The sequence below is a fragment of the Grus americana genome, chromosome 5 (assembly GCF_028858705.1).
Source record: "Grus americana isolate bGruAme1 chromosome 5, bGruAme1.mat, whole genome shotgun sequence".
Classification (NCBI taxonomy): Eukaryota; Metazoa; Chordata; class Aves; order Gruiformes; family Gruidae; genus Grus; species Grus americana.
The window spans coordinates 25,459,143-25,480,790 of NC_072856.1; the positions used below are offsets into that span (position 1 = coordinate 25,459,143).

The window sequence follows — 21,648 nt, forward strand, 5'->3', positions numbered from 1 at the left end:
CTGGCTTTCTAAGCTATTCATTAGGACTCGGAAGATAGTTTTGAAAGTCACTGGCAGAAACAGCTTATCAATTTACAGGAGATGAGGCTCCTACACTGAAAGTGCAGTGGGCTGTTGCTTGGCTGCCATGAAGGGTGCAATCTGGAAATCGGGGGGATTTCACACCAGTCTAGGACAGGTTGATGGATGAGCACAGCATGATTGGAAAGAATATGATATCCAGCGTGAGGTTAATGTCCGAGATCAGGAAGAAATGCTATGTATGTCCTCTTCACCGTGGTGGTTGCTTAGCCCAGTGGATGGAATTGATGATCATTAAGGTTACTTCAGAAGCCAAGTACAGAGCTTGGGCTGGGGCTGGCAGAGTAATGGGGTGCCCAATGTGTGAAGTTAAAAACAAACTTCAAACAAACTCGCATACTTCCAAGATGTACCCGACAGATTTTACTTTGGTTCTCTTGTAAAACCCTGCAGTAGGTCAAAGGGTGTTTACTAGGAAGGGCAGGGGAAGGCAGCAAAACATGTCCACACCACTTTACTTGCTGCTTGTTTAACTTTTCTTCCTTGTTTTTACATATTCACAGGTTTCAGTGAGCCCAACATGGCAAACTCATCACGGATCCAGAACGTGGTTCCCCGGCCCGGCTTCTCTGCCTTGCATCGGCTGAGAAAAAAGCGGAAAGGCCAACGCATGAAGGACCCACTTGATGATCTCTTGCTGAAGACCCTGACGTCTCAGCGGGCCATGGAAGAGCGCTTTTTGCAGATGGAAGAACGCCGATTTCAGCGAGATTTGGATGTGGAGGAGCGTCGGATGCAACTGGAGCAGCGCCGGTTTGAACTGGAGCGGGAGCATGAGTTTCGCATGTTCAATGTCTTTGCTCAGATGCTCAGCATCCTAAAGCAGAACCATAGCGGCTCCTCCTCCTCCTCCGTTGCAATGCCTCGGGGCTTGGACTTCAGCCAGGCACTGTCTGAAATTGCAGGAATGGGAGGAGGAGGGGGCGACCTGCAAGAGATGAGGGCTCGGCCCCTCACCGAGAGGCGGGTTGACATGCATGGCTTCTGTAACCCCAGTGACTTCCAGAGAAGCCCCTACCTCTCTGCTCGTGGCAACATTGCCAACATTTTTCGTGGCTCCACTGAGGAAGGGTACAAAGCTTACCATGCTGACAAGTATGATGAAGACAAGAACCCCAATGTGAGTGAGAGCCTCAAAGTCTTTTCCTGGCTTTCTTGCTAGGAAAAAAACTTTCTTAGAGGTTTGCTGACAGATATGCTAAAAGTGCGGGTGGTTTTTTTTGATCTCACTAGTACATGGCATGTCAAGCTGTTTGTTTGAGGAAGCGAAAGAAAAAGTAGCTTTGCAGATTTCTATATATCAGAGATGAATGTCACGTTGAGCTCAGGTTTGCACGGTCTGATTTCCCTATTGGGGAAATAGTAGCAGTAGTAGACCTTGAAAGATGTAAGAAATCTTCAGGAACAGAGCTCCTGTTCCTCCTTTCACCTCATCTCCTCTTGCCCGCTGAAGACCATGTCTGATTATCTGATTATACCTGCTTATTGCAGGTGATGGGTGCAGGAGATACAACAACTAAGTAGTAGACCTTTTTTTTTTTTTAATTACTTTTAACTAACACTCAGCACTTTTTCTGCCTGTTTACACTTGGCTGCTCAGTTGTAAGTAGCTCATCATACCCCCCTTGTGGCACAAAGGCTGTGTGTTAATACTTCATGGCAAGTTATTACTGAGTAACAAGTATAGCGAATATAAATAATGATTTAAATGTGGATTACTTTTAAATAAATCCTGCATTCAGATACTGAACTACTTGAAACTTTTAAAATGTTTTATTGTTAGCCCTGATTTTAGTCACACTGTGTTGGGAGGTGGAAACTAGATTTTTAAGATAGAAAACCACAACGAAGGTTTTGATACAAGGTGCATTATGAGGCACAAACTGCCTCTTCTACCAACTGTTGTTTATGTAGGAGGTAGCTTTTTAAACAAATGCCTAGAAGTGGACTTGTACTTTCGTAACTTCATAAATCTGCAGTTGCTTAGATTTCCTTTCGCATTTTTGAAAAGTTATTTACCCAACCTCTTCCAATAATGAAAATGTGCTAGTAGATTTGAACTCCGCAAGATCTAATGTAGTGCTAAATAAGCACTGCCAAATCCTAAACCTGGAACTGAGGGGAAAGTTCAGTGTTTTAACCACTTTTCATGACTACATGTTTATGTGGTTTCTGAGCAAATCAGTGGAGTGGACTGGTAATGACTGATAAACAAATGCTTTTAGATAAAGAAATGTATCCAAAACCTTCTTTAAAATTGCTGCAGAAGGGTAAACCTTGGTTTTCTCAGAATTGTTTTAGGGTTTCTTTTGTAATTAGATACATACCAGTGAGTGAATTCAAGATTAAGTTAAACACATTCTGTAAAGAAGTATAAACCATTAGTACATATTCATTTGCAGACAGTTTATTGACTAAGAAGCTGAGTGCCTGGGAGATATATACATATATGTAAATGCACACACACAGATACGTGTCTCAAGTTATATATGGTGAAGTTTATGTGAACTGTGTTTTGATTTTTCCTTGGTAAGCTTTTTGGAGGCAATTTAGTGAAGTGATAGTGAAGGTGATATATGCACATGTTTTTTCTGTCTATAAACAATAAAATATTTCTGTTTCTAGGGTATAATAAACTTTGGCACCAGTGAGAATAAGCTCTGCTTTGACCTGATGTCTAAGCGGGTAAGTTCTGTTCCAAAAAAGAAATACTGAATTTGCTGTGTAGTTCCTCCTTAGTGCTTGCACTTTCCTGGAGTTATTGCTGTTGCTCAGGTTTCTCTGGTAAAGTTTTTTGTCATGAATTTTTTGTTTGTTGGAAGTCACTTTTGAATCCAGCTATTTGTACATTTATTTGTGTTATTTTTCCAGGAGGATAGGAACAAGGGTGTTTTTCTGTTCTTCTTCTTGATGGGTTTCCCTTTGGGGATGTACTTGGCTCAGAAAACTAAATGAAAATAAGACACATTTTATTTTCTCCCGCTGACAGTAGTTGATTTAATACAGAGGTTTTGAAAATAGTTTTGAATTCTATTTAATTTCTAGGATCTTCACATCTGTCCATTATAATGTCACACAATTTGGACACCCAATTCTGAACTGTGTGAGGGTGGCAGCAGTGAACGGCGGCAGCTCTTGAAATATCTCAAAGTCAGATGAGTGAGCTGCTACCTGCTCACTTTGTTCAGTTGCACCAGGGAGAGGCATGAAACACATGGTACAACTCAAAAAGTAGAAAAAGTCAAAAGAAAACAACAGAACCATGCTGTAGAGGAGTGTTTCTTGATTTCCCTGAAAATCGCTGCCTGGGTGCAGCGTGTGAGGCGGGCAGGTGGCAGTGTCTCCTACCTGAAGCTGTCTGTGGGGAGGGAAGGTGGCTCAGGGTCGGACAGTCGGCCTCTGCGGTTTGAAGTTCATGGTTGCTCCCGTTCCACCAATTCCCACCCTCAAAATGTTCCTTGTTTTATTTCTGCCCGCCACTCCACTGACTCGGGGGGACGCTACCCCACCACTCCGCCTTCCAGCTAAAAGAACAGGTAAGGCAGAGCTGCTGCCTGCACGAAAAAGGTGCCTTCTAGGCTGTGTAGGTGGTACCTTCCTTCCTTTGCTGTCCTTTCCCCTTAAAACTAACACCAAGCCTGCAGTAAGTAGTGCAGAGGGAGATGGTAGTCAGCTGCATCTTAATTACCCTTATTATGAAAATGAGTTAAGACTTGGTCAGCTATAGTGAGCCATCGCGCTTGTGGAAACACGCTGAGCAAAGATATTGTTGTCAGCTTCCCAGTCATTGCAGCCTGGAGTTACAGTATGGATTCACTGAATGAAGCACGGCTGGGACTGTAGGCAAATAATTTATTGCTATTTGGGACAATAAATACTTACTGTTTCCACTTAATAATGTATCAGATTTCTGTCTTCAACTTTTGACCCTTAATTAGAGAATATTTTGTGGCATGAGATCTTGGATGGTCTTCCTTTCAGTTGGCCCATCTGGTTTCCTTAGCCCTTAATGCATTACCTTTAAGGGTTCTCCCCTTTATTATTACATAGTCATTTTTGGCCAAGTCTGCTGATACGTTTTATGTTGCATTCTCTAGATAAGTTTAGGAGAGAGATCTAAGGAGGCACAGTTCTGTGCTACATAGGCTTCAAGAACATCTACAGATGAATAAAGGAACTTTAATCCCATAATATCAGGTTGTAATTCTGCATGGGATAAGGACAGTGTCTTTAAACTCCAGAGCTTGGCACTAGTTATTAAAACACCAATACAGAATGTTGTGGTTTTGTTATTATGTGAGAAACTTTCCCACTGCATGTTGAATTTCCCTCCTCCCTTGCACTATCACCTACTTGTCATGTCCACCCACCCTCACCTTTTCTAGTATTAACTCATAGATTTGGTTGCCATTAAATATTTGGAAGGTATATGGTACATAATATTTGTTTATTTTCTTTTTGTTTATGTAAAATGTGCTCTTCTCTCTGCCCGTATCACCACTGTGTTTTCCCTCGCAACTTCATAGAACTGGATTATGTGAAACCCTGATATTTACGACCTTGAAAATATTTAGATAAAAGCAGTGTGCATACTTTATCTAAATATAAACATTAAAAAGGGCTCTGCAGTTCAGGTGAATCAGTCTTTGAGATCAGAATGAACTCCTAATAAGGAACAAAGTACCTGCCATGGGGAAGAATTATCAAGAAGATAATTTAAATTTTCTCCTGTCTTTTGAAAGCTCCCTTTACGCTTTAAAATTTACCAAAACTTATCAGAATTATAGATCTGAAGGAGCTGCAGTAACTTGGAACAGAGACCTAAACAAAAGCTAGAATTAATTTTAAAAAATAATATATTGAAAATTTATTAAAGAAAATACATACCTAACTGTGATTCAAAATCCTTTCTGTCTCTTTCTGACAGTCTAGACCCGAGCTTTCACAACTGGGACTTACTTCCCAGCTGCAAGCTGTTGTCCTCAGAGCTTGGGCAAAACACTCTTTGGGACTCTTTGGGTTGCTTGATTTGCTGAGAAAGTCTTCTGCAGGTGTCTTGGTTATGGGCATCATGTGTATTGCCCATTCTGCGTCCTTTGTGTAGATCTCTGCAGCAAAGTTTTGGCTGCAGTAACTTAGCAGAGGCCTCTGCTTCACATAACCTGAAGTTATCACTGATCAGTTTGCTGGTCCTTACTTCTCCAAGCTGCATTAATTTTGATGGTCAGTGGCTTTCTCAATCCAGTTTTACAACTGTTGGAGTCACGCATGTGTGTGTATGTGTGTGTCTATGCAGGTATGTGTCTGTACATGGATCCCATTTATCTCCATGTTTCTGATATCAATGATTGTGCTTTTAATGGTTCTCCTTATTGCTCCCAGCTGACACAGACTGATATGAATCTGATGGAGCCTCCACTGCTTCAGTATCCTGACTGGAAAGGACATATGTTGTAAGTCATCTCTTTTCTCTAACGCTTCTCTTTTTTGACTTCTTGTCTGATAAGCAGAATGGATGAATATAAACCGCTTCTGCTACACTCGCTAGTTAAAATTTTTCTAGGTTGTTTAATCATCTTTTTCTTTGCAAAACTGTAAATTAGCTGCCCTACCAGTTCATCCAGTTAAAAATCCTTTTATGTAAGAGAAGATGCAAATTTTCTAAAGCAAACAGTTTTAAAAGCAGTGTATACATTAACAAATTAGGTAACTCCAAACAGTTCTTTGAAACATAGTGAACACGTGGGGACTTTAATCTTCTCTTCTGTGCCTTGATTAAAGCTCATCAGAAACATATGCACTGTTATAGACATTATCTGTGACACCTTTGCCGTGTGTAAAAGTCATGTCTGTGGCATGGCCTTGAGCTCTTCTGTTTTCTAGCTATTTTCACCAGACTTTGCTGTGCCCTGGCTTTATTTTCCTGAGATGTGGACTTGGGGAAGACCAGCCTCTTGGAGAATAAGCTGTACCAATATTTGCTTTTGTGTCTTTCTCAGTTTACGAGAGGAAGTGGCTCGATTTTTGACCTATTACTGCAAGGCTCCTGCACCTCTTAAGGCAGAAAATGTGGGTAACCCACTTTCCATTGGTGTCTATTTTAATGTATTGCCATTTGTTATTAAACGGTTTCGTCGTCTTTTAATTAAACAAATGATTTGGTAAGATGACAGCCTTTTATCATGTAAATGAGATTGATTCATAGCCATTTCAGTAGCTTATGATGCACACTTCAGCCAAAACACTTCGGGTCTGCTGTATATTTGCCTCATGTTTTACTTTTGTGTGCCAATTCCTAATGCCAGTGCTCTCAGTGGAGCTTTATGTTTTCATGTCCTTATTCAGCTCTGGGACCTACTGTGCCTGTATCCCTCAGCCTTGATAAAGAGTTCCCATTGTTTCAGTCGAGTTTAATTTCGTCCTGTTCTGCTGTTTTACACCTCAGGACAAAAATCTGTAATTGAGGCAAGAGTAGTTTTAGCCTGTAAAACCAGACCTTTTCAAACTTTGCAGCAGTGTTGTAAGGAAGGCATCAAGACCCAAGTCTCTGCAGGACTTGCTGACTTGGGACACTTGCAGGCTGGGAGATCCAGGACTCTTGCCTCTGCTGAGTGCAGAAGGCAGCAGGAGCTGGTGCAGCCATTGCTTTTCTGGCTGCAGTAATTCAGCAGAAGCCCATATTTCACGTGAAGTGAAGTTACCACTGATCAGTTTGCTGATCACTGCTTCTCCAAGGCAGCACGTTCTGCCTCATACGTGGATTGAAGCTCATGGGACCTGTAAGCATTTGTCTTCTAGAAGCAGGAGTCAAACTTGCTCCTGTACGAGATAGTGGTTTCCACTTTTGTATGAATTTGGCAGGAGGTCAGAGCTGCTGTTACCACAAAGAGACAATAACACATATTAGCTTTGTTTTTCTAGCCATTCAGAACAGGTCCCCAATTTTTTCCCTACTTCAAGCCTACTCTTTTTCTAAATTGCTTATTAGAATTAAGAACAGCACCGGGACAAAGTGTTTCTGAAGCAAAGAATAGGATTAAAGGTATTTCTGGTAGAAGTGGGATTTCAGCAGGAACATTCTGGGAAAAACATCCATGTTAGAGTATTGGGGAGAAAATATATTTCAGTTATGTGGTCAGAAATTATTATTTTATAGTGTTGTCTTTCTATGGACAGATTTATCACTAGCCTCTCTCTTTCTTCTGTAGGTGATTGTTTTAAATGGTTGCGGCTCTTTATTTTCTGCATTAGCTACGGTCCTTTGTGATCCAGGGGGTAAGTGGAAGGTTGGAAGATGTTTTTAATGTTTATTTTTGCTGGGAAATAATGTGTTACTCTGTTTAAATATTGTTTGTTGGAAATGATGTAGTGGAATTGGCATTGGCCTACTGCAAATTTCTTGCTTCCTGCAAGATTGTGCTGTGGAATTTGTCATCTCTGTGGTCTGCAGATGTCACACACTCACACTTGGTATCTTGCCCTATCTGCCTTCACTGTTTTTGTGGTGCCCTGTTTTAGTTGTTAAACTAAATGTGGGCTGTACTTATGTTTACCTGAGTTCTTGCAGAAGATTAAAGAATTAATGTAAAAATAAAGTAGAGGAAAAGGCAGTAACATTACAGTGCTTCCAGAGGGCACAGCTGTAAAAAAGCTTTCATGTTTAGCTGAAGTAGATTAGAAGAGAGAGAAAGACTGTGACCTGTTGGTAACCAGGTTTTTTTCCTTGGTTCCAGAAGCTGTTCTGATTGCTACTCCCTTTTATGGTGGTATCACCCAGAGTGTCTTCCTCTATGGGAATGTCAAGCTGGTGTATGCCTATTTAGACAGTAAGGTAAGACCTGAGGGAAGGGACTACCAACCTCTGTAGTTAAAAAATAATTGATACTGGAAAGTGCCAAGCTTGGGGAACCTCTGAAAGCAGTCCTCAGAGCCAAGGGTAGGCTGCAGCCCGTGGACATTTCCCCAATTTATTGCTGGGAAACTGGGCACATAATTTACAAGAAAGTTGTTCGAGACCAAAATCTAGATTCCAGTCTTGTCCTTTTCTTGTATCTTACTCCCAATAAAGGCTCTTGAGAGGGGAAAAAATGGACGTTTTGAGCCTTGGAGACAGAAGTATGTGCTGTCTTACTAAAGATGGTCCCAGGGTGGAAGAGCAGATGGAGAGCTTGCATTTTTTTTTTAGTTATTCAAGGATAACCAGAGAATTCTCTGTGTGTGGCCAGTCTATGATGAACATTTCTTTGATTTTATTTATTTATTTATTCTCTCTGTAGTATAAAAGGATAAAAAGATGGATGCTAGGTTATTATTGTTGGGGTTTTATTTTCTTTTCAGGAACATTCATCAGGGGATTGGCTCAAGGCAGACTCTATTGAAATAACTTGGCCTTTTTTACCTTTGTGATGTCTTTCAGATTACTGGAACAAGCACTCGGCCTTTTCAGCTTACAGTGGAAAAACTGGAAAAGGCCTTGCAGGATGCCCGGGCAGAGGTGAGTGCAGCTGAGCTTCATATTACAGGTTAAGTCTACAATAGGTTTGAGACGCCAGGTCCTTTAGTGGCCTAAAGATCAAAATATTTTCAAAACCTAGCACCTGGCTTTCCGGTTGTCCTTGTAGACCACCTGAGAATAGGCTGCTTGCAAACTCAGGGGCAGTCTTAGGGGGAATCCCCTGGTGTTGTGCTTGTCCAATTTTGGTCACAGCAGAAAGGATAAACCAGGAGTACCAGACCATTTGCAAGGCACTGGAACTCATTTATGTCACCCCCAAAAAATGTACTTGGGCATGCACTAAAACGTAGGGATTACCCAGGGTTTCTCCTTCAGGAAGGCCAGCTGAGTTACCCCAAAACTGGCTGCTCTACACAGTAGTGCAGATGAATCCACTAAGACTGCGGAGAGTTTTTGCAGGAGGGAGAGAGGTGCAAATCTAGAGGATAAATGCAGATGAGTATCACCTTTCTGAAGAGTTAGTCTGTGAGTTTTGACATTGTCCTAAGCCCTGTATATGTTTAGCTGCATCTTTAGATCATTACCAGCTCTGACATCTCCATCCAAGTGTGCTCTAAAAGAGAACAGTTTGCATCCAAATAGCTCAAGGTCCTGTCTTTCCTGCCTCATTCATGGGCAATTTTCAGTAATTTGTTACTTCCCCATTACTGATGCAGCTCAGATAAAGTTCTCTTCCATGCTGAGAACATGTGAAAGCATCTTTCTCATTAATTGGTTGATCAGATGGCAACAGTTGTGGCAGACTCCCTCTTTTCAAAATCATAGATTCATTCTATAATCTTTTCCTCAGTTCACTTTGCAAGTGATATAATTGTTAAAAAAAAAACGCTTAATTTGAGGCTAAAAGTTTTCTCATACAAATCTAACCTTAGAGGTGAAAAGTCACAGTGGAAGCTTAAAGGGAATTGTGTCACACTTACTGCTGAAGTACAGGGATTGAAAATATACTTAATACTACATTATTTGTGTTCTGCAGGGTGTCACTGTAAGGGCCTTAATTCTTCTGAATCCCCAAAATCCCCTTGGGGACATCTACTCCTTGACAGAGCTACGGGATTACCTGGAATTTGCTAAAAGGTATGTCAGTTTGGAAGGCTTGGGCATCCTGAGTTGGATATGGCTTCCAGCATCGGGTGGACTACTCACTGTCCCTGAATTTATCTGTGAATATCTTTGAAGTCAGGAAAACAGTCTATTCTTCACACGCAGCAGTGGGCTTAAGAGAGGAGAGGGGAGTGCTGGGGGCAAGGGAACATGGACCGTGTAGTCGTCTGGAGTGGCAAAGCAACTTGAATCAAGGAATACAAGTTTTATTTGTTGGTGGTCATAGCAAACACTGTGGTGCTGTGCTTCTCTGGTAGGAAGCTGAATTCCTTTCCTCTCAGTTTCTCTGCATCTGCACAGGCAAAGAAATATATGAATATGGGTTCCCAGCTTCATCGTGGATCACGGATACTCTCAGAGATTCAGAATCCATGAGATTCTGAGTGGATGGTGATACAACTTATTCTAGATGAGTAGTACATACAGGAGTTAATTTTCACTAGTGCATTGGAAATGACTGAATGTTTACCTTGTTAGCGAGTCTTTGCATGCCTGAATTTATCTCAGCTTCTAAACCAGAAGCATCCTTCTTTCGTAATCTCTATTTTGTCCTTTTGCAGACATGAATTGCATGTGATAGTAGATGAGATCTACATGCTGTCAGTTTTTGATGAATCAGCCACGTTTCACAGTGTCCTAGGCATGGACAGGTAAAATCAGCTCCTACTTCCCTGGCCATCTTCCAGTGACAGTTCAACATGATGCCTTGCTGAGAACTTGTGACTGGAAGTTAAGTCATGAGCTAGCAAATTCTGAATCTGCCTTACACTGATTTCTTTTTTTCTTTTTTTTTTTTTTTTGGTAATTTCTGAATGGCAAATGCATTTTGTCAAGTGCAATCTAGCAAGTAAAAAGTGGTAGTTAGTTTCCTGTTGTGGTGTGCTTTTCAGTGTGTGCTTCAGTATTTGCTTGTGACAGTCCCCAAAACTGGAAAGAAATGTTTCATTTGTTGAGAGTGATGCTTTTCTTCCTATCTAAAGATTGTTACCTCTTTCCCACATTTCTGTTGATGCCTGTAAAGACTTTCTGTTGCTGTTTACTTTCTTTTTTTTTTTTTTTTTCATACAGTAGTCACGGATCACAGTGTTATTACAGACTGGAGAATGGGTTTTATTATGTATCGATTTAATGAGATGAAAATTTTTTCGAATCTCACCTTTTAAAAATATGGTGTGGCTTCTTTGGTTTTTGTTTTTGTTTTTTAATTTCTAGTTGTCACCAGTGGTGCCATCTTTCTTTTTGTGCTCAGTTGCAAGGAAATAAAATACACTTGGTTAAGTACGAGCCCAGTGTTGCTGGGCTTGGATGCACAACATTGCAAAAGAAGAACTTTAGCTCCTGCAAAATATTGGGGTTTGAAAGAAAGAAAATTACTTTTAATTCTTGGCAAATACATTGGCACAGGCCTGATTTCTGGCATTATATGTACAAGCTTCATATATGCAGGAAATCTGCGCATGAAATGTAGCACTTGCAAGTATCTGTGTATCTGAAATATTTAAAAATTGTGTCTAAAACTAGTTCTGGGGAGTTCCTAGCTTCTAAAGTTAGGTTGGATTTGAATTTTCCCTACTTGACTGATGTTCTGTGCTGCGCCGCCTGTCATTGTGTAATGCTGCCTCTCTGTTTCTGCAATGCTGCACTGGTGATTCAAAAGCTTCAGCACCTATGACACTAACTGCCATCTGCATCCTTCTACATACAGATTGCCTGATCCACAGCGGACTCACGTGATGTGGGGAATAAGCAAGGTGAGTGCTAGTGGCCACCACGCCGTGGCTTCCTGGCTGGTAGGGTTGGCCTAGTGTCCTCAGGTTCCTCATGCTGGAAAGAACAAGGCAGTAGTAATAGGATCCCAGTCTTAATAAAGTAATAAAGTAGTCTCTCTGTGTCTTCTGCAGGATTTTGCTGTCTCTGGGATTCGTTTTGGTACTTTATATACAGAGAACCAAGATGTTGCTAATGCAGTGGCTTCTTTGTGTTATTTCCATGGGGTCTGTGGACCTGTCCAGCACAAGGTTGCCCAGCTCCTTAGAGACAGAGGTGAGTCAGTAGCTCCGTGTATGATCCTCTGCTGTTCTGTGTGTCTTGGTACCCGGGGGATCCCCTCCCCTTACTTTCCCAAGTGGTCTCCTGTTTGTACACTTAAATCGACAGTCTTCTGTAATCCCAGAGGTGCCCATTTAACATGAGGCTGACAGTTCTACAGAAAAGAACCATTTCTGGAGAGCTCCTGATCAGCAGAATTAGAGGAGCAGCTTTGAACAAGTGCAATAGCTATTTGTATAGAAATAGCCAGTGTTGTGTAGAACCAGCTGAGCGGAAACAAAGAATACAGGCTTGTGGACGAAGGAAATGGAACTGGATTTCTAGCTTTGCCTGGATGGAGTGCTAACAGTCCACAACAACTGAGAGCTATGAATGTAGGGAAACTTCCACAGGAAGGTAAAGACCATATTCTTCTGCACAGCCATGAAACTGCTAAATAGTTCTTGTCCCTCTTTTTGCTATTTGAGGAAACAGAAAACAAAAACAGGAGATGAAGGGTGAAATGGAAAAAGGCACTGTGAGTGTCTTGGAAACTTGAACAGATCTAAACTCTTTCTCAGTTTGTGGTTTGTTTTTTTTTTTTTTCTTCTTCTTCTGGTCAGACTGGATCAACCAGGTGTACCTGAGGGCCAACCATGCCCGCCTAAAAGCTGCCCATACGTATGTGACAGATGAGCTGAAGACACTTGGGGTTCCTTTTCTCAACCGCAATGCAGGCTTCTTTGTCTGGATTGATTTCCGAAAGGTTGGTAGTCTTAGGAACCTGGGATGAGGGCAGGTACCTGGTGCATCTGTATCTAGAGGAAAGTTTAATATTGTGATAAGCATTTTGTTTTAACAAATTTGTCTGATGAGCAGAGGGAAGGGCTGCCTGGTATTTCTGTCCGTTCTTTTCCTTTCGTCTGTCTGTGCATTTCCCTCCTTGCAGGAATCTTACTGCTCTCAAGCTACTTTCCTCCCCATTTCTTCCTTTATATCACAACTGCTGTACTCCAGAGGTAAAAGGTGTCTCCCCTGGCCTTTGCAGACCTCATGGGAATCACAAATTCATGAGGATCTCAGTGAGTTAGCCTATATGTTACTAACCTTTGGCCCTTCTGCTGACTCTCTTAGTACCTTAGGACAGGCACATTTGAGGAGGAGATGCTGCTCTGGAGGCGTTTTCTGGATAACAAGGTCCTCCTGTCCTGCGGTAAAGCTTTTGAATGCAGTGAGCCGGGATGGTTCCGCATCATCTTTGCTGACAAGACCCACCGGCTACAGTTAGGTGAGTAATGTTTTCTTCTTTTTTTCTTCCCTCCTGAATTCCTGCAGCACTGTTTCTTCCTCTCCTTAATCCTAAACTTATTCTATTATTATTATCCTCTTGTCTTTTTCATTCTTCCTCCCTTTCCTTCCATCCTCCAAATTTTTTCTGGATCTGACCAATCTGGGGATGCTTGTGGGTAAACTAATCCACTAGTGTTTCTCCTCCTTATACCACTGCAGGTATGCAACGGATCCGCAAAGTTTTGGAAGAGCGGGAGCAGGAGATACTGGCTGAGGAGAAGGAGCAGCCTTGTCAGTCAGATCAGGATGGCAAAGCAGATAGCACAGATGAAGTCATATTTGTGTCCCGCCACCAGGAGCCTACCTGTGCCAGTAGCTCCAACCTTGGTGACCTCATTGGCCTTCTGCAGCAACAGATGCGTTCATCTGACTGGCTACAGAAAAATACAGCCGAGCAGTTTGCACAGGAAAAGCCAGAGATCTACGATGTATTCAGCAAACTGGTGGGGAAGCAGTAGGGGTCAGTGTGCCTTCAGGGGGTGTCCTGAGCAATGACTGACCCTGGACCCCTAACAGCTCAGCAGTGACTTCCAGCAAATAATATATTTTCTGTATAGCAAGAAAATCACTTTGTAAAATCCCTCCTCTCCCCCGTTTGAGATCTCTTAATTTGTATTATATAGGTGCATTCCTTGGACTGGGGTGAGGGTGGGGAATGGCGGGGGTCGTGTTCGCCTGCTGCCCCCTGTCCTGCGGCATCATTGTATTTTGTATTTCATTTCTAATGAATAAGCTCTTAACTCTCTTACAAGGTCCTGTGATGTCATTTTTTATGCTTCTTATTTCACGCTTTCCGGGAAGACAGAGGCTTGAGATTGTTAAAATGTGTAAAGTTTCCCTTTTCCCAAATGATGATCGGATCTAACTAACTATTTTTGGGCCAGAAGATGACTGCTTTTGTAAAGAGGTGTTTTTGGGAGATAGAACCCAGTGTCAGCCCTAACTTAGCCTCAGCAAAGAGTAGATAAGCATGTGTACAGGTTCATCTGCATGGGTGAGGCTCCTAGGACTGTGGTTATCTAGTCTGAGTTCTGTGAAGCTTTTCATATTGAGCTGGTTTCCAGTCTAACCTCAGATCAGACAGTATACAACACTCGGCTGGTGAAATGCCTGTTTTTGTTTCTATCTTTCTTTTTTTGTATTCATATAAATAAACAGCATCCATTGATGTCTTGACACAGTGTCCACAAAGAGCTAAGAATGGAGAACCGATTGAAAGTAGATGTTCTTTCTGCAGCCTTCCTGTTCCTGGAAGTTCATCCCTTCTGGTTAGCAGTGAGGTATATTGGCAGGACAATGCAGAGAATGCTGCTTGTGCCACCGTGCTACGTGTACCTCCTTTAAGCCCACAGGCTTCCAAGGTGGCACCTTCCACCGTTATTAGGGTAATTAAGGCATTTTTTTAGCTATGTCAATTTGCAGGGTAATTTTTTGACTAAATGGTATTCTCTTCTCTTTCCTCTCTTTTCCATTTTAAAAGACACTGTTTCCTCTATGATGGTGATAAAGTATTTCAGTTGGAAAGCTTATTTCATAGATACAAAGCTCTCTAATTTCTGGTACTATAAAATTTTAGGTATCTTAAGGGACTTTAAACTTGTCTTTCTGCATATATATTAATCCAGAGTTCAAGGAAATTGCCCATGAAAACTGAATAGAAGTGTGCCTTTTTCCTCCTGTAATTTGTTCTAATAGTAAGCAAGTTTCATCCTGGTGGCGTTATGAAATCTGTTTATATAATGAGTTAGAGAGGTGAAAGATAAAATTTAGGCTAACTTCTGTGCTGTCAAAGCAGCTGGAATTTGCTGATCACAAGTGAAGAACCATCTTCCACTCTTCTGATCAAGCCTCCAATATGAAATTGGAAAGGCAGGGAAAAAATCCTTGGTCCCTTGAAAAACATGCATCTTGCTTAGATTTCTTCTCTGTAGATCATGTAAGAGAAAGGTAGTATTGAGAGTTAACAGAAAATTCAGATTATTCTTTGGTTCAATCTTCAGGTAAAACAGCTTTCATTTTACAGTTACTTTGTGAGGTGGGATGTCAGCGATCGATGACTTACAGCGGTACCATTGTGGCTTTGTTGGGTGTGTTCTTGGGCATCATAGATTTGGGCAGATGAGCATGTCATAATGAGTGACAAAAACATATGTCTATATCATAAACCAAATTACCAAGGCATAGGTAGCAAATAATGTGACTGCATTTTCGTGAAGTGATGGTGGAGAATTGCCTGGACAGTGAGAAGGAGAGTCTGACCAGTGGCTGGGGAGAAGATAGTGCTGCATCTGGTGGCTGTTAGAGGTAACCAGTCCCTCTCTCAGATGCCAGCGATAAGGCAGGGTTGGTGAGGTGATTGTTAAGATGACTATAAGGGATAGTTATAAGCATTATATTTGCTTATTAGTTTGGCATTTGTCCAAGTACAGTATCTTTAAGTACATTGATTATTATAATTTATTTGCCATTTGCTCTTGGGTTTCTACAAAGAAAGTTATAGCACAGGACAGGTCTTAATGGAATGGGAGGTGAGATGTACAGCCAAAACACAAATGGATTTACTCATGTGCCCCCTCTTATTTATGTATCCCAAGGAGGGTCTCAGCAACAAAAATTGAGGGGGAAAGCTCTTTGAAGACCTGGGTAAGACTGTATAGGCATTAGTTGAAGCGGTGTTTCAGGGGATTCCTTTATCAAACTCAACCCATTAATTGCTCCTCATTTTCTTTTCTTTTGGTCTTCTGGTCACTCCTATGGTTGGAGTATGTTAATATAAAATAGTAACAATTAATATAATAAGGTTTTCACCCGTAGATGTTTACCACTCAGAAAGTGGGTTTATCGTACTGTCTCTGTGTGGAAGCAGCTAGAAAAGCACACCTCTGTGTGGGAAAGAGGGTGTAATACACTTTCAAAATCCTCACAGCTAATATATTATGGCCCACAGTCACTTCCATCTGAGCTTGCTGTAACTCAAAATAACAGGACAGATACACACTTTGTTGAATGGAATATTTTTCCATGGCTTTTCTTCAGATTTAACACCTGCCTGAGGAGCTCTCCACTGAGGAATGTTAATTTGGTCACAGGAACTCAAAATATCTGGAAATGAGGCTAGAGAGAAATATGATGTTATAAGTCTGCTGTTGGAAAAAGCAACATCTGTTTTGACTGTATAAACCCCATAAATTTTTAAAATGGCCTTTACTGGTTGAAAAGAATTGGTAAACATTTAGAAAGTCCTGTGTATAACTATATAGAAGTTAAATCAACTCTTATTTGCTGTAAGAATACCCTGACAGAAAAAACACAGGCTCTGCCTGTAGAAATTGTTTGTTCTTTCTGCTACCTCCATGTTAGCTGCTCTCTCTGCTCACTATTTCTCATCATTGTTATTAACGGTCTTCCTGTGTGGCAAATCTCTACAGGAAAAACAAACAAACAAAATTGATAGAGAAATGATTAAGGACTTCCCCCTTCCCCCCCCCCCCCATTTCTCTCTTTTACCAGTTTGTCAAGCAGTAGGCAAACAGAGCAGTACCTGAAATGATCATAGAATCATAGAATTGTTTAGGTTGGAAAAGACCTTTTAGATCATTGAGTCCAACTCTCAACCTAACCCTGCCAAGTCAACCACAAAGCCACGTCCCTAAGGGCTACATCTACACCTCTTTGAAATACCTCCAGGGATGGTGACTCAGCTGCTTCCCTGGGCAGCCTGTTCCAATGCTTGACAACCCTTTTGGTGAAGACATTTTTCCAATACCCAATCTAAACCTCCCCTGGCACAAGTTGAGGCCATTTCCTCTTGTCCTATTACTTGTTTCTTGGGATAAGAGACCAACACCCACCTTGCTACAACCTCCTTTCAGGGAGTTGTAGAGAGCGAGAAGGTCTCCCCTCAGCCTCCTTTTCTCCAGGCTAAATAACTCCAGTTGCCTCAGCTGCTCCTCATAAGCCTTGTGCTCTAGACCCTTCACCATCTTCGTTGCCCTTCTTTGGACACACTCCAGCACCTTAATGTCTGTCTTGTAGCCCCAAAACTGAACACAGTACTCAAGGTGCAGCCTCACCAATGCTGAGTACAGGGGGATGATCACTTCCCTAGTCCTGCTGGCCACACTATTTCTGACACAAGCCAGGATGCTGTTGGCCTTCTTGGCCACCTGGGCACACTGCTGGCTCATGTTCAGCTGGCCGTCGACCAACACCCCCAGGTCCTTTTCCGCCGGGCAGCTTTCCAGCCACTCTTCCCCAAGCCTGTAGCATTGCATGGGGCTGTTGTGACCCAGGTGCAGGACCTGGCACTGAGCCTTGTTGAACCTCATATAACTGGCCTCGGCCCACGGATCCAGTCTGTCCAGATCCCTCTGTAGAGCCTTCCTACCCTCAAGCAGATCAACACTCCATCTAACTTGATGTTGTCTGCAAACTGACTGAGGGTGCACTTGATCCCCTCGTCCAGATCATTGATAAAGACATTAAAGAGAACTGGCCCCAATACCAAGCCCTGGGGAACACCACTGGTGACCGGCCACCAACTGGATTTAACTCCATTGACCACAACTCTTTGGGCTCAGCCATCCAGCCAATTCTTTACCCAGTGAAGCGTACTCCTGTCCAAGCCCTGAGCAGCCAGTTTCTCCAGGAGAATGATGAGGCTAGTCAGATTTATATTTTTAAAATTTGCTGCATTTTGTCTAAAATAAGAAATGCAATCAAGATAACACTGTGCCTTCATTGCTTGTGTCCGCTGTAATTAAACAGGATGATAAAATCCACTTTGCATAGAATTTTTGTGTTCAGGTTATAAATCATTTGAGCACAGAGAGGATCCTAGATGATTTGACAGTCCTTGCCATGTTCCAGTCTCTCTCTTTTTCCTTCTTTTCTCTCTGGTCCAGAGAAATGTTCAGCTTTTTCAGGTTAGAGGTGGGAATTGCCTGTACAACACAGCTCTTGGTCATAGAAACTTCCCTAACATACTTTTCAAGTCTATCCTTGATGTGTCCATGTTTGTGGGAGAGAAGAACCTATGAATCTCCAATTCATTAACCTGTGTTACACTGCAGTTAAGCAAACAGCATAGGTGGGGCCCATTCTAAATATTTATGAAGGATCATGTACACTTAAGGAATGAATCTGGGAAGATGAGTTTTCCCTTACAGAAATTGAATAGATCCCAAGCAAGATATCTGTAAGGGAAAATATTCACTAAAAGCTTAATAGTTCTCTACCTTAACTGAAAAAAGGCAGCTGCTCAAAAGTACTGTATGATAGATTTTTTTTCTAAATAAATGCTAATACCTTAATTGTTGTCTTTCTCTATTAGAATGCATCCAACAGAGCGTGCAGCTGGGCTGACTGCTGTGTGCTCCCTCCCCATCGCCAAACCCACCCAGTTTCTTAAAACCTGCCTTGGGGTCAAATTATCATTTATATTGACAATTTCTCTGCAGTCCTCCTCCAGTTACTTGGTTACAGAACCCTTCTGTCACTCTCGTGCTGCTGGCAGAGTGGTGATGTCATTTCATCAGCGAGATGGTGGCACACAAGAGCTGGATATAAAAACCTTCTCATGGAGGAAGCTACATGAATCACCCGTCGAAAAATTCTGCATCTCAAGTATCAGGTGTGCAAAAGGGTAAAGCTGCTTTTGCACTTTTAATTGCATATGCAGCTTTTTTTGTAAGATTGGCTGTCATAACAGGGAATTGTTTTGGTTCTTTCTGTAGCAATTCAGTCCACATCAAGAAGAACAGGGCACAGTAACCTGCAAGGACATATATATATACACAAAGAGATGTGTATTCCATCTGAGAAAATCAGAGTGGCAAGATACACTCGTTCTTCATTCCAATTAATGCTTTATTTATTGCCAACTTACATAAAACACTGGCAACCAACTGATGAGAAGATCCTAGATTATCTGCAGCCAACAAATGTACTAAAGAGTCTGAGATGGTTATAAATACTCTACTTTTTGTCCTCAGTTTGCCCGGATTGGTTATTTTTAGCAAATAGCCAGTCGACCTTATCAAAATGAAGAATCAAAAATAGTCTGGAAAAACACTGCAAGGAAAGGCTATTTTTAGGTCTCTGTCTATTCCCTGCTGCTATTCAGCAAGGTCTGATGGCAAAGCTCATGCACGAGTACGTGGTTATTCTAGGCGAACGCTTGTCATGACCTGTTCTTTCCCTGAATACCTCACTTCAGAAAGCATCCAATTGATTAAAGATTAATGCATCTGCAAACCGTGACAGCTGAAAACTTTAGCGGGGGGTGAGGGGGAGTACACTGACAGAGTGTTTCTATCTGCATGTTTCTCCCACATTACCATTTTATTGAAGGAAACACTTGCCTAACTGAATATCCTCACGTTTCACATCCTTCAATGTAAGTTATAGCAGCAGACCTCCAAAGTATATTTACATTTCTTTTTCCCTTAAATTCAGGAAAGCAGTAGAGGACGCAGAGTTACAGCCATCAGGCAGATCACTGTATTGACCAGTGGCATCTGTCACAAACCAGCAGCACTGGAGGTGTATGATGGACTGGCTCAAGAGATAAAACTGTGCAATGGGCTGCTAGACACAGTTTATTGATCAGACTAATTATAAACTCAAGTGATATAAATGAGGGCATCATTTGGTTGTAAGACATAAACCAAAATAGTGAACCAAGGCAATGACCTGGCTGTTACAATATTCTGCTTTTTCTTACATTAGAAGCTCTTTCATTTAGTCCAATACCTTATATATGGCTAGTAGCCATTAACAATTTTTTCAGAAGAAAAAAATTGAGCTATGATTTCTTAGTTATGCTATGCCAAACATAAAAGATGTCCCCAAGACATTAGTTTTCCCCTTCATATTTACCTTTTAAAATTATCTCCTTTTACTATAAAGGTGTTTTCAGAATGTGCTTCCAGCACCATAACCTCACATGCAGCTGCTTTATGAGACACAGTATCAGAAGGGTCTCTGAGTGTTTCTTTCTCTTCTGTATACTGATCATCCCAGTAGAAAATACATGATGCTGTATGCGACAGCAGGCAAATGTATGGCGTGATGGTAAAGCCCTTAAAAACAAATTCCCAGATGACCCCCAAAGAGTCATATAAGGTAGGACATAAAAGGGCAAAGCAGAGAGAGGTAAAATATCTGATTTCTCTTGTGCATTTATAAAAATTGATAGCCTGTTATCCAGATGCTGATGAATATTTTTACAAGCTATAAATGGCAACCTGGAGTCTAAAAATAGACGCTGTGCTGCAGACTTGTCTGGCTTAGCTACATCACTAGAATATAAACAGGCTCCCTGATGTGGTTTCAGGGAAATCTCTATCAGAGCAGACTACATCCTCCATTTTTCTTGCTATTTTGAAATAAAATAGCTGATGCTGCTTGCATTTCTTTAATTCTACCTTCTAATAAAATTGCACTGCTTTCCAAATTTTCCCACATGGATGAAATGATCATCAAGCCTCCTTAAACGTTTCAGCTACAATTGATTCGATGCACTTTCTTCTCCCTGACAGAGCAGGGAGGCAGAGGAAGAGCCTGTGGGCACTGCATGGGCTGGCGCAGGCTGCGCTCGGCGGCCCCCAGCCCCCCCCGGCCGCACGTGGACCAGCCAGTGTCCCCGTCATGCGACAGGGCTGTGCGTCCCCCTCCCCAGCTCAGTCACCTCCAGGCTCACGCTGATGAGATCCACACCATTGCTGCAGAGATCTACGCGCTCGTCCCAGCAGCCCCAACACGAATGGTGCCCCTTCCGATTCATAAAAGTGGACACTGTCCAGTCACCCTCCAGAAGGAGAATTCCTGCCTCTGGTTTATGAATGGGGCAGCTTGCAGCAATTTCAAGCTGATGGGTTAAAACCAGATACATCATATGCTCTAACAAACCCTAGTAACTTGCACTAGGGAGGAGGAAAAAGCCAGTACCAGCTCAGAAGAGACGCTTTAAGATCTGAGTCCTTTCTGCTGTCGGCTTTGAATGTCACAGACAGGATGAAGAAGTTAGCAGTGAGCCTGAGGAGAGTGCTACATCACCTGCTATGCAACGTGTGTTAGAAGAGGTTGAGAGAAAGACAAGAAAGCACTTCAGTGACAGCGTTTCTCCTTTCTTGTGGGAGTACCGAGCTGTCTCTGTGCGTGCATGTGGACGGCTTTGCAGAAAGCAGTTTTCCCAAGGGCAGGTGAAGTGAAAGAGAACTAATCCATTGCTGACAGTCAAGCCTCCTTAAGAACACTGTACTCTGTGTGTGTGTGTGAGAGAGAGACTCAGTTTAGACAGGTACAATCCCCCATCCTTTCACAGATATACATCATAGGATAGTACACCATTGTACATAAGATACAAATATATAAAAATGGATACAAGAAAAATTGAAGAGGGGAATAATACATTTCAGGCCAGCAAAAGCTGACACTGTGAGATACACATTGTAGGAGTCTTTTAAACAACCAAGGATTACAGGATAAGACCAGACCTGGCCTGTCTCCCCATCCTGCATGCCTTGTATCCCAGGCAGCAGAAAGCAGGTAGCAGACTAGAGATGCTT

At 42.0% G+C, this 21,648-nt stretch overlaps 1 protein-coding gene across 9 annotated transcripts in view; it reads left to right on the top strand.

Annotated features, from left to right (window-relative positions):
• ACCS (1-aminocyclopropane-1-carboxylate synthase homolog (inactive)) overlaps positions 1-13,826 on the top strand; it is a 28,496-nt gene extending 14,670 nt beyond the window's left edge. For all 9 annotated transcript variants that reach the window (XM_054828046.1, XM_054828048.1, XM_054828047.1 and 6 more), the window contains 14 exons: positions 585-1,201; positions 2,707-2,766; positions 5,464-5,534; positions 6,081-6,150; positions 7,290-7,356; positions 7,815-7,912; positions 8,498-8,575; positions 9,573-9,673; positions 10,261-10,350; positions 11,406-11,451; positions 11,602-11,743; positions 12,352-12,494; positions 12,863-13,016; positions 13,238-13,826. In XM_054828046.1, coding sequence (XP_054684021.1) covers positions 585-1,201; positions 2,707-2,766; positions 5,464-5,534; positions 6,081-6,150; positions 7,290-7,356; positions 7,815-7,912; positions 8,498-8,575; positions 9,573-9,673; positions 10,261-10,350; positions 11,406-11,451; positions 11,602-11,743; positions 12,352-12,494; positions 12,863-13,016; positions 13,238-13,536 — 2,036 coding nt within the window. In that variant the 3' untranslated portion in view covers positions 13,537-13,826. The remainder of the gene's footprint in view (positions 1-584; positions 1,202-2,706; positions 2,767-5,463; positions 5,535-6,080; positions 6,151-7,289; positions 7,357-7,814; positions 7,913-8,497; positions 8,576-9,572; positions 9,674-10,260; positions 10,351-11,405; positions 11,452-11,601; positions 11,744-12,351; positions 12,495-12,862; positions 13,017-13,237) is intronic.
• The last annotated feature ends 7,822 nt before the right edge of the window (positions 13,827-21,648 follow it).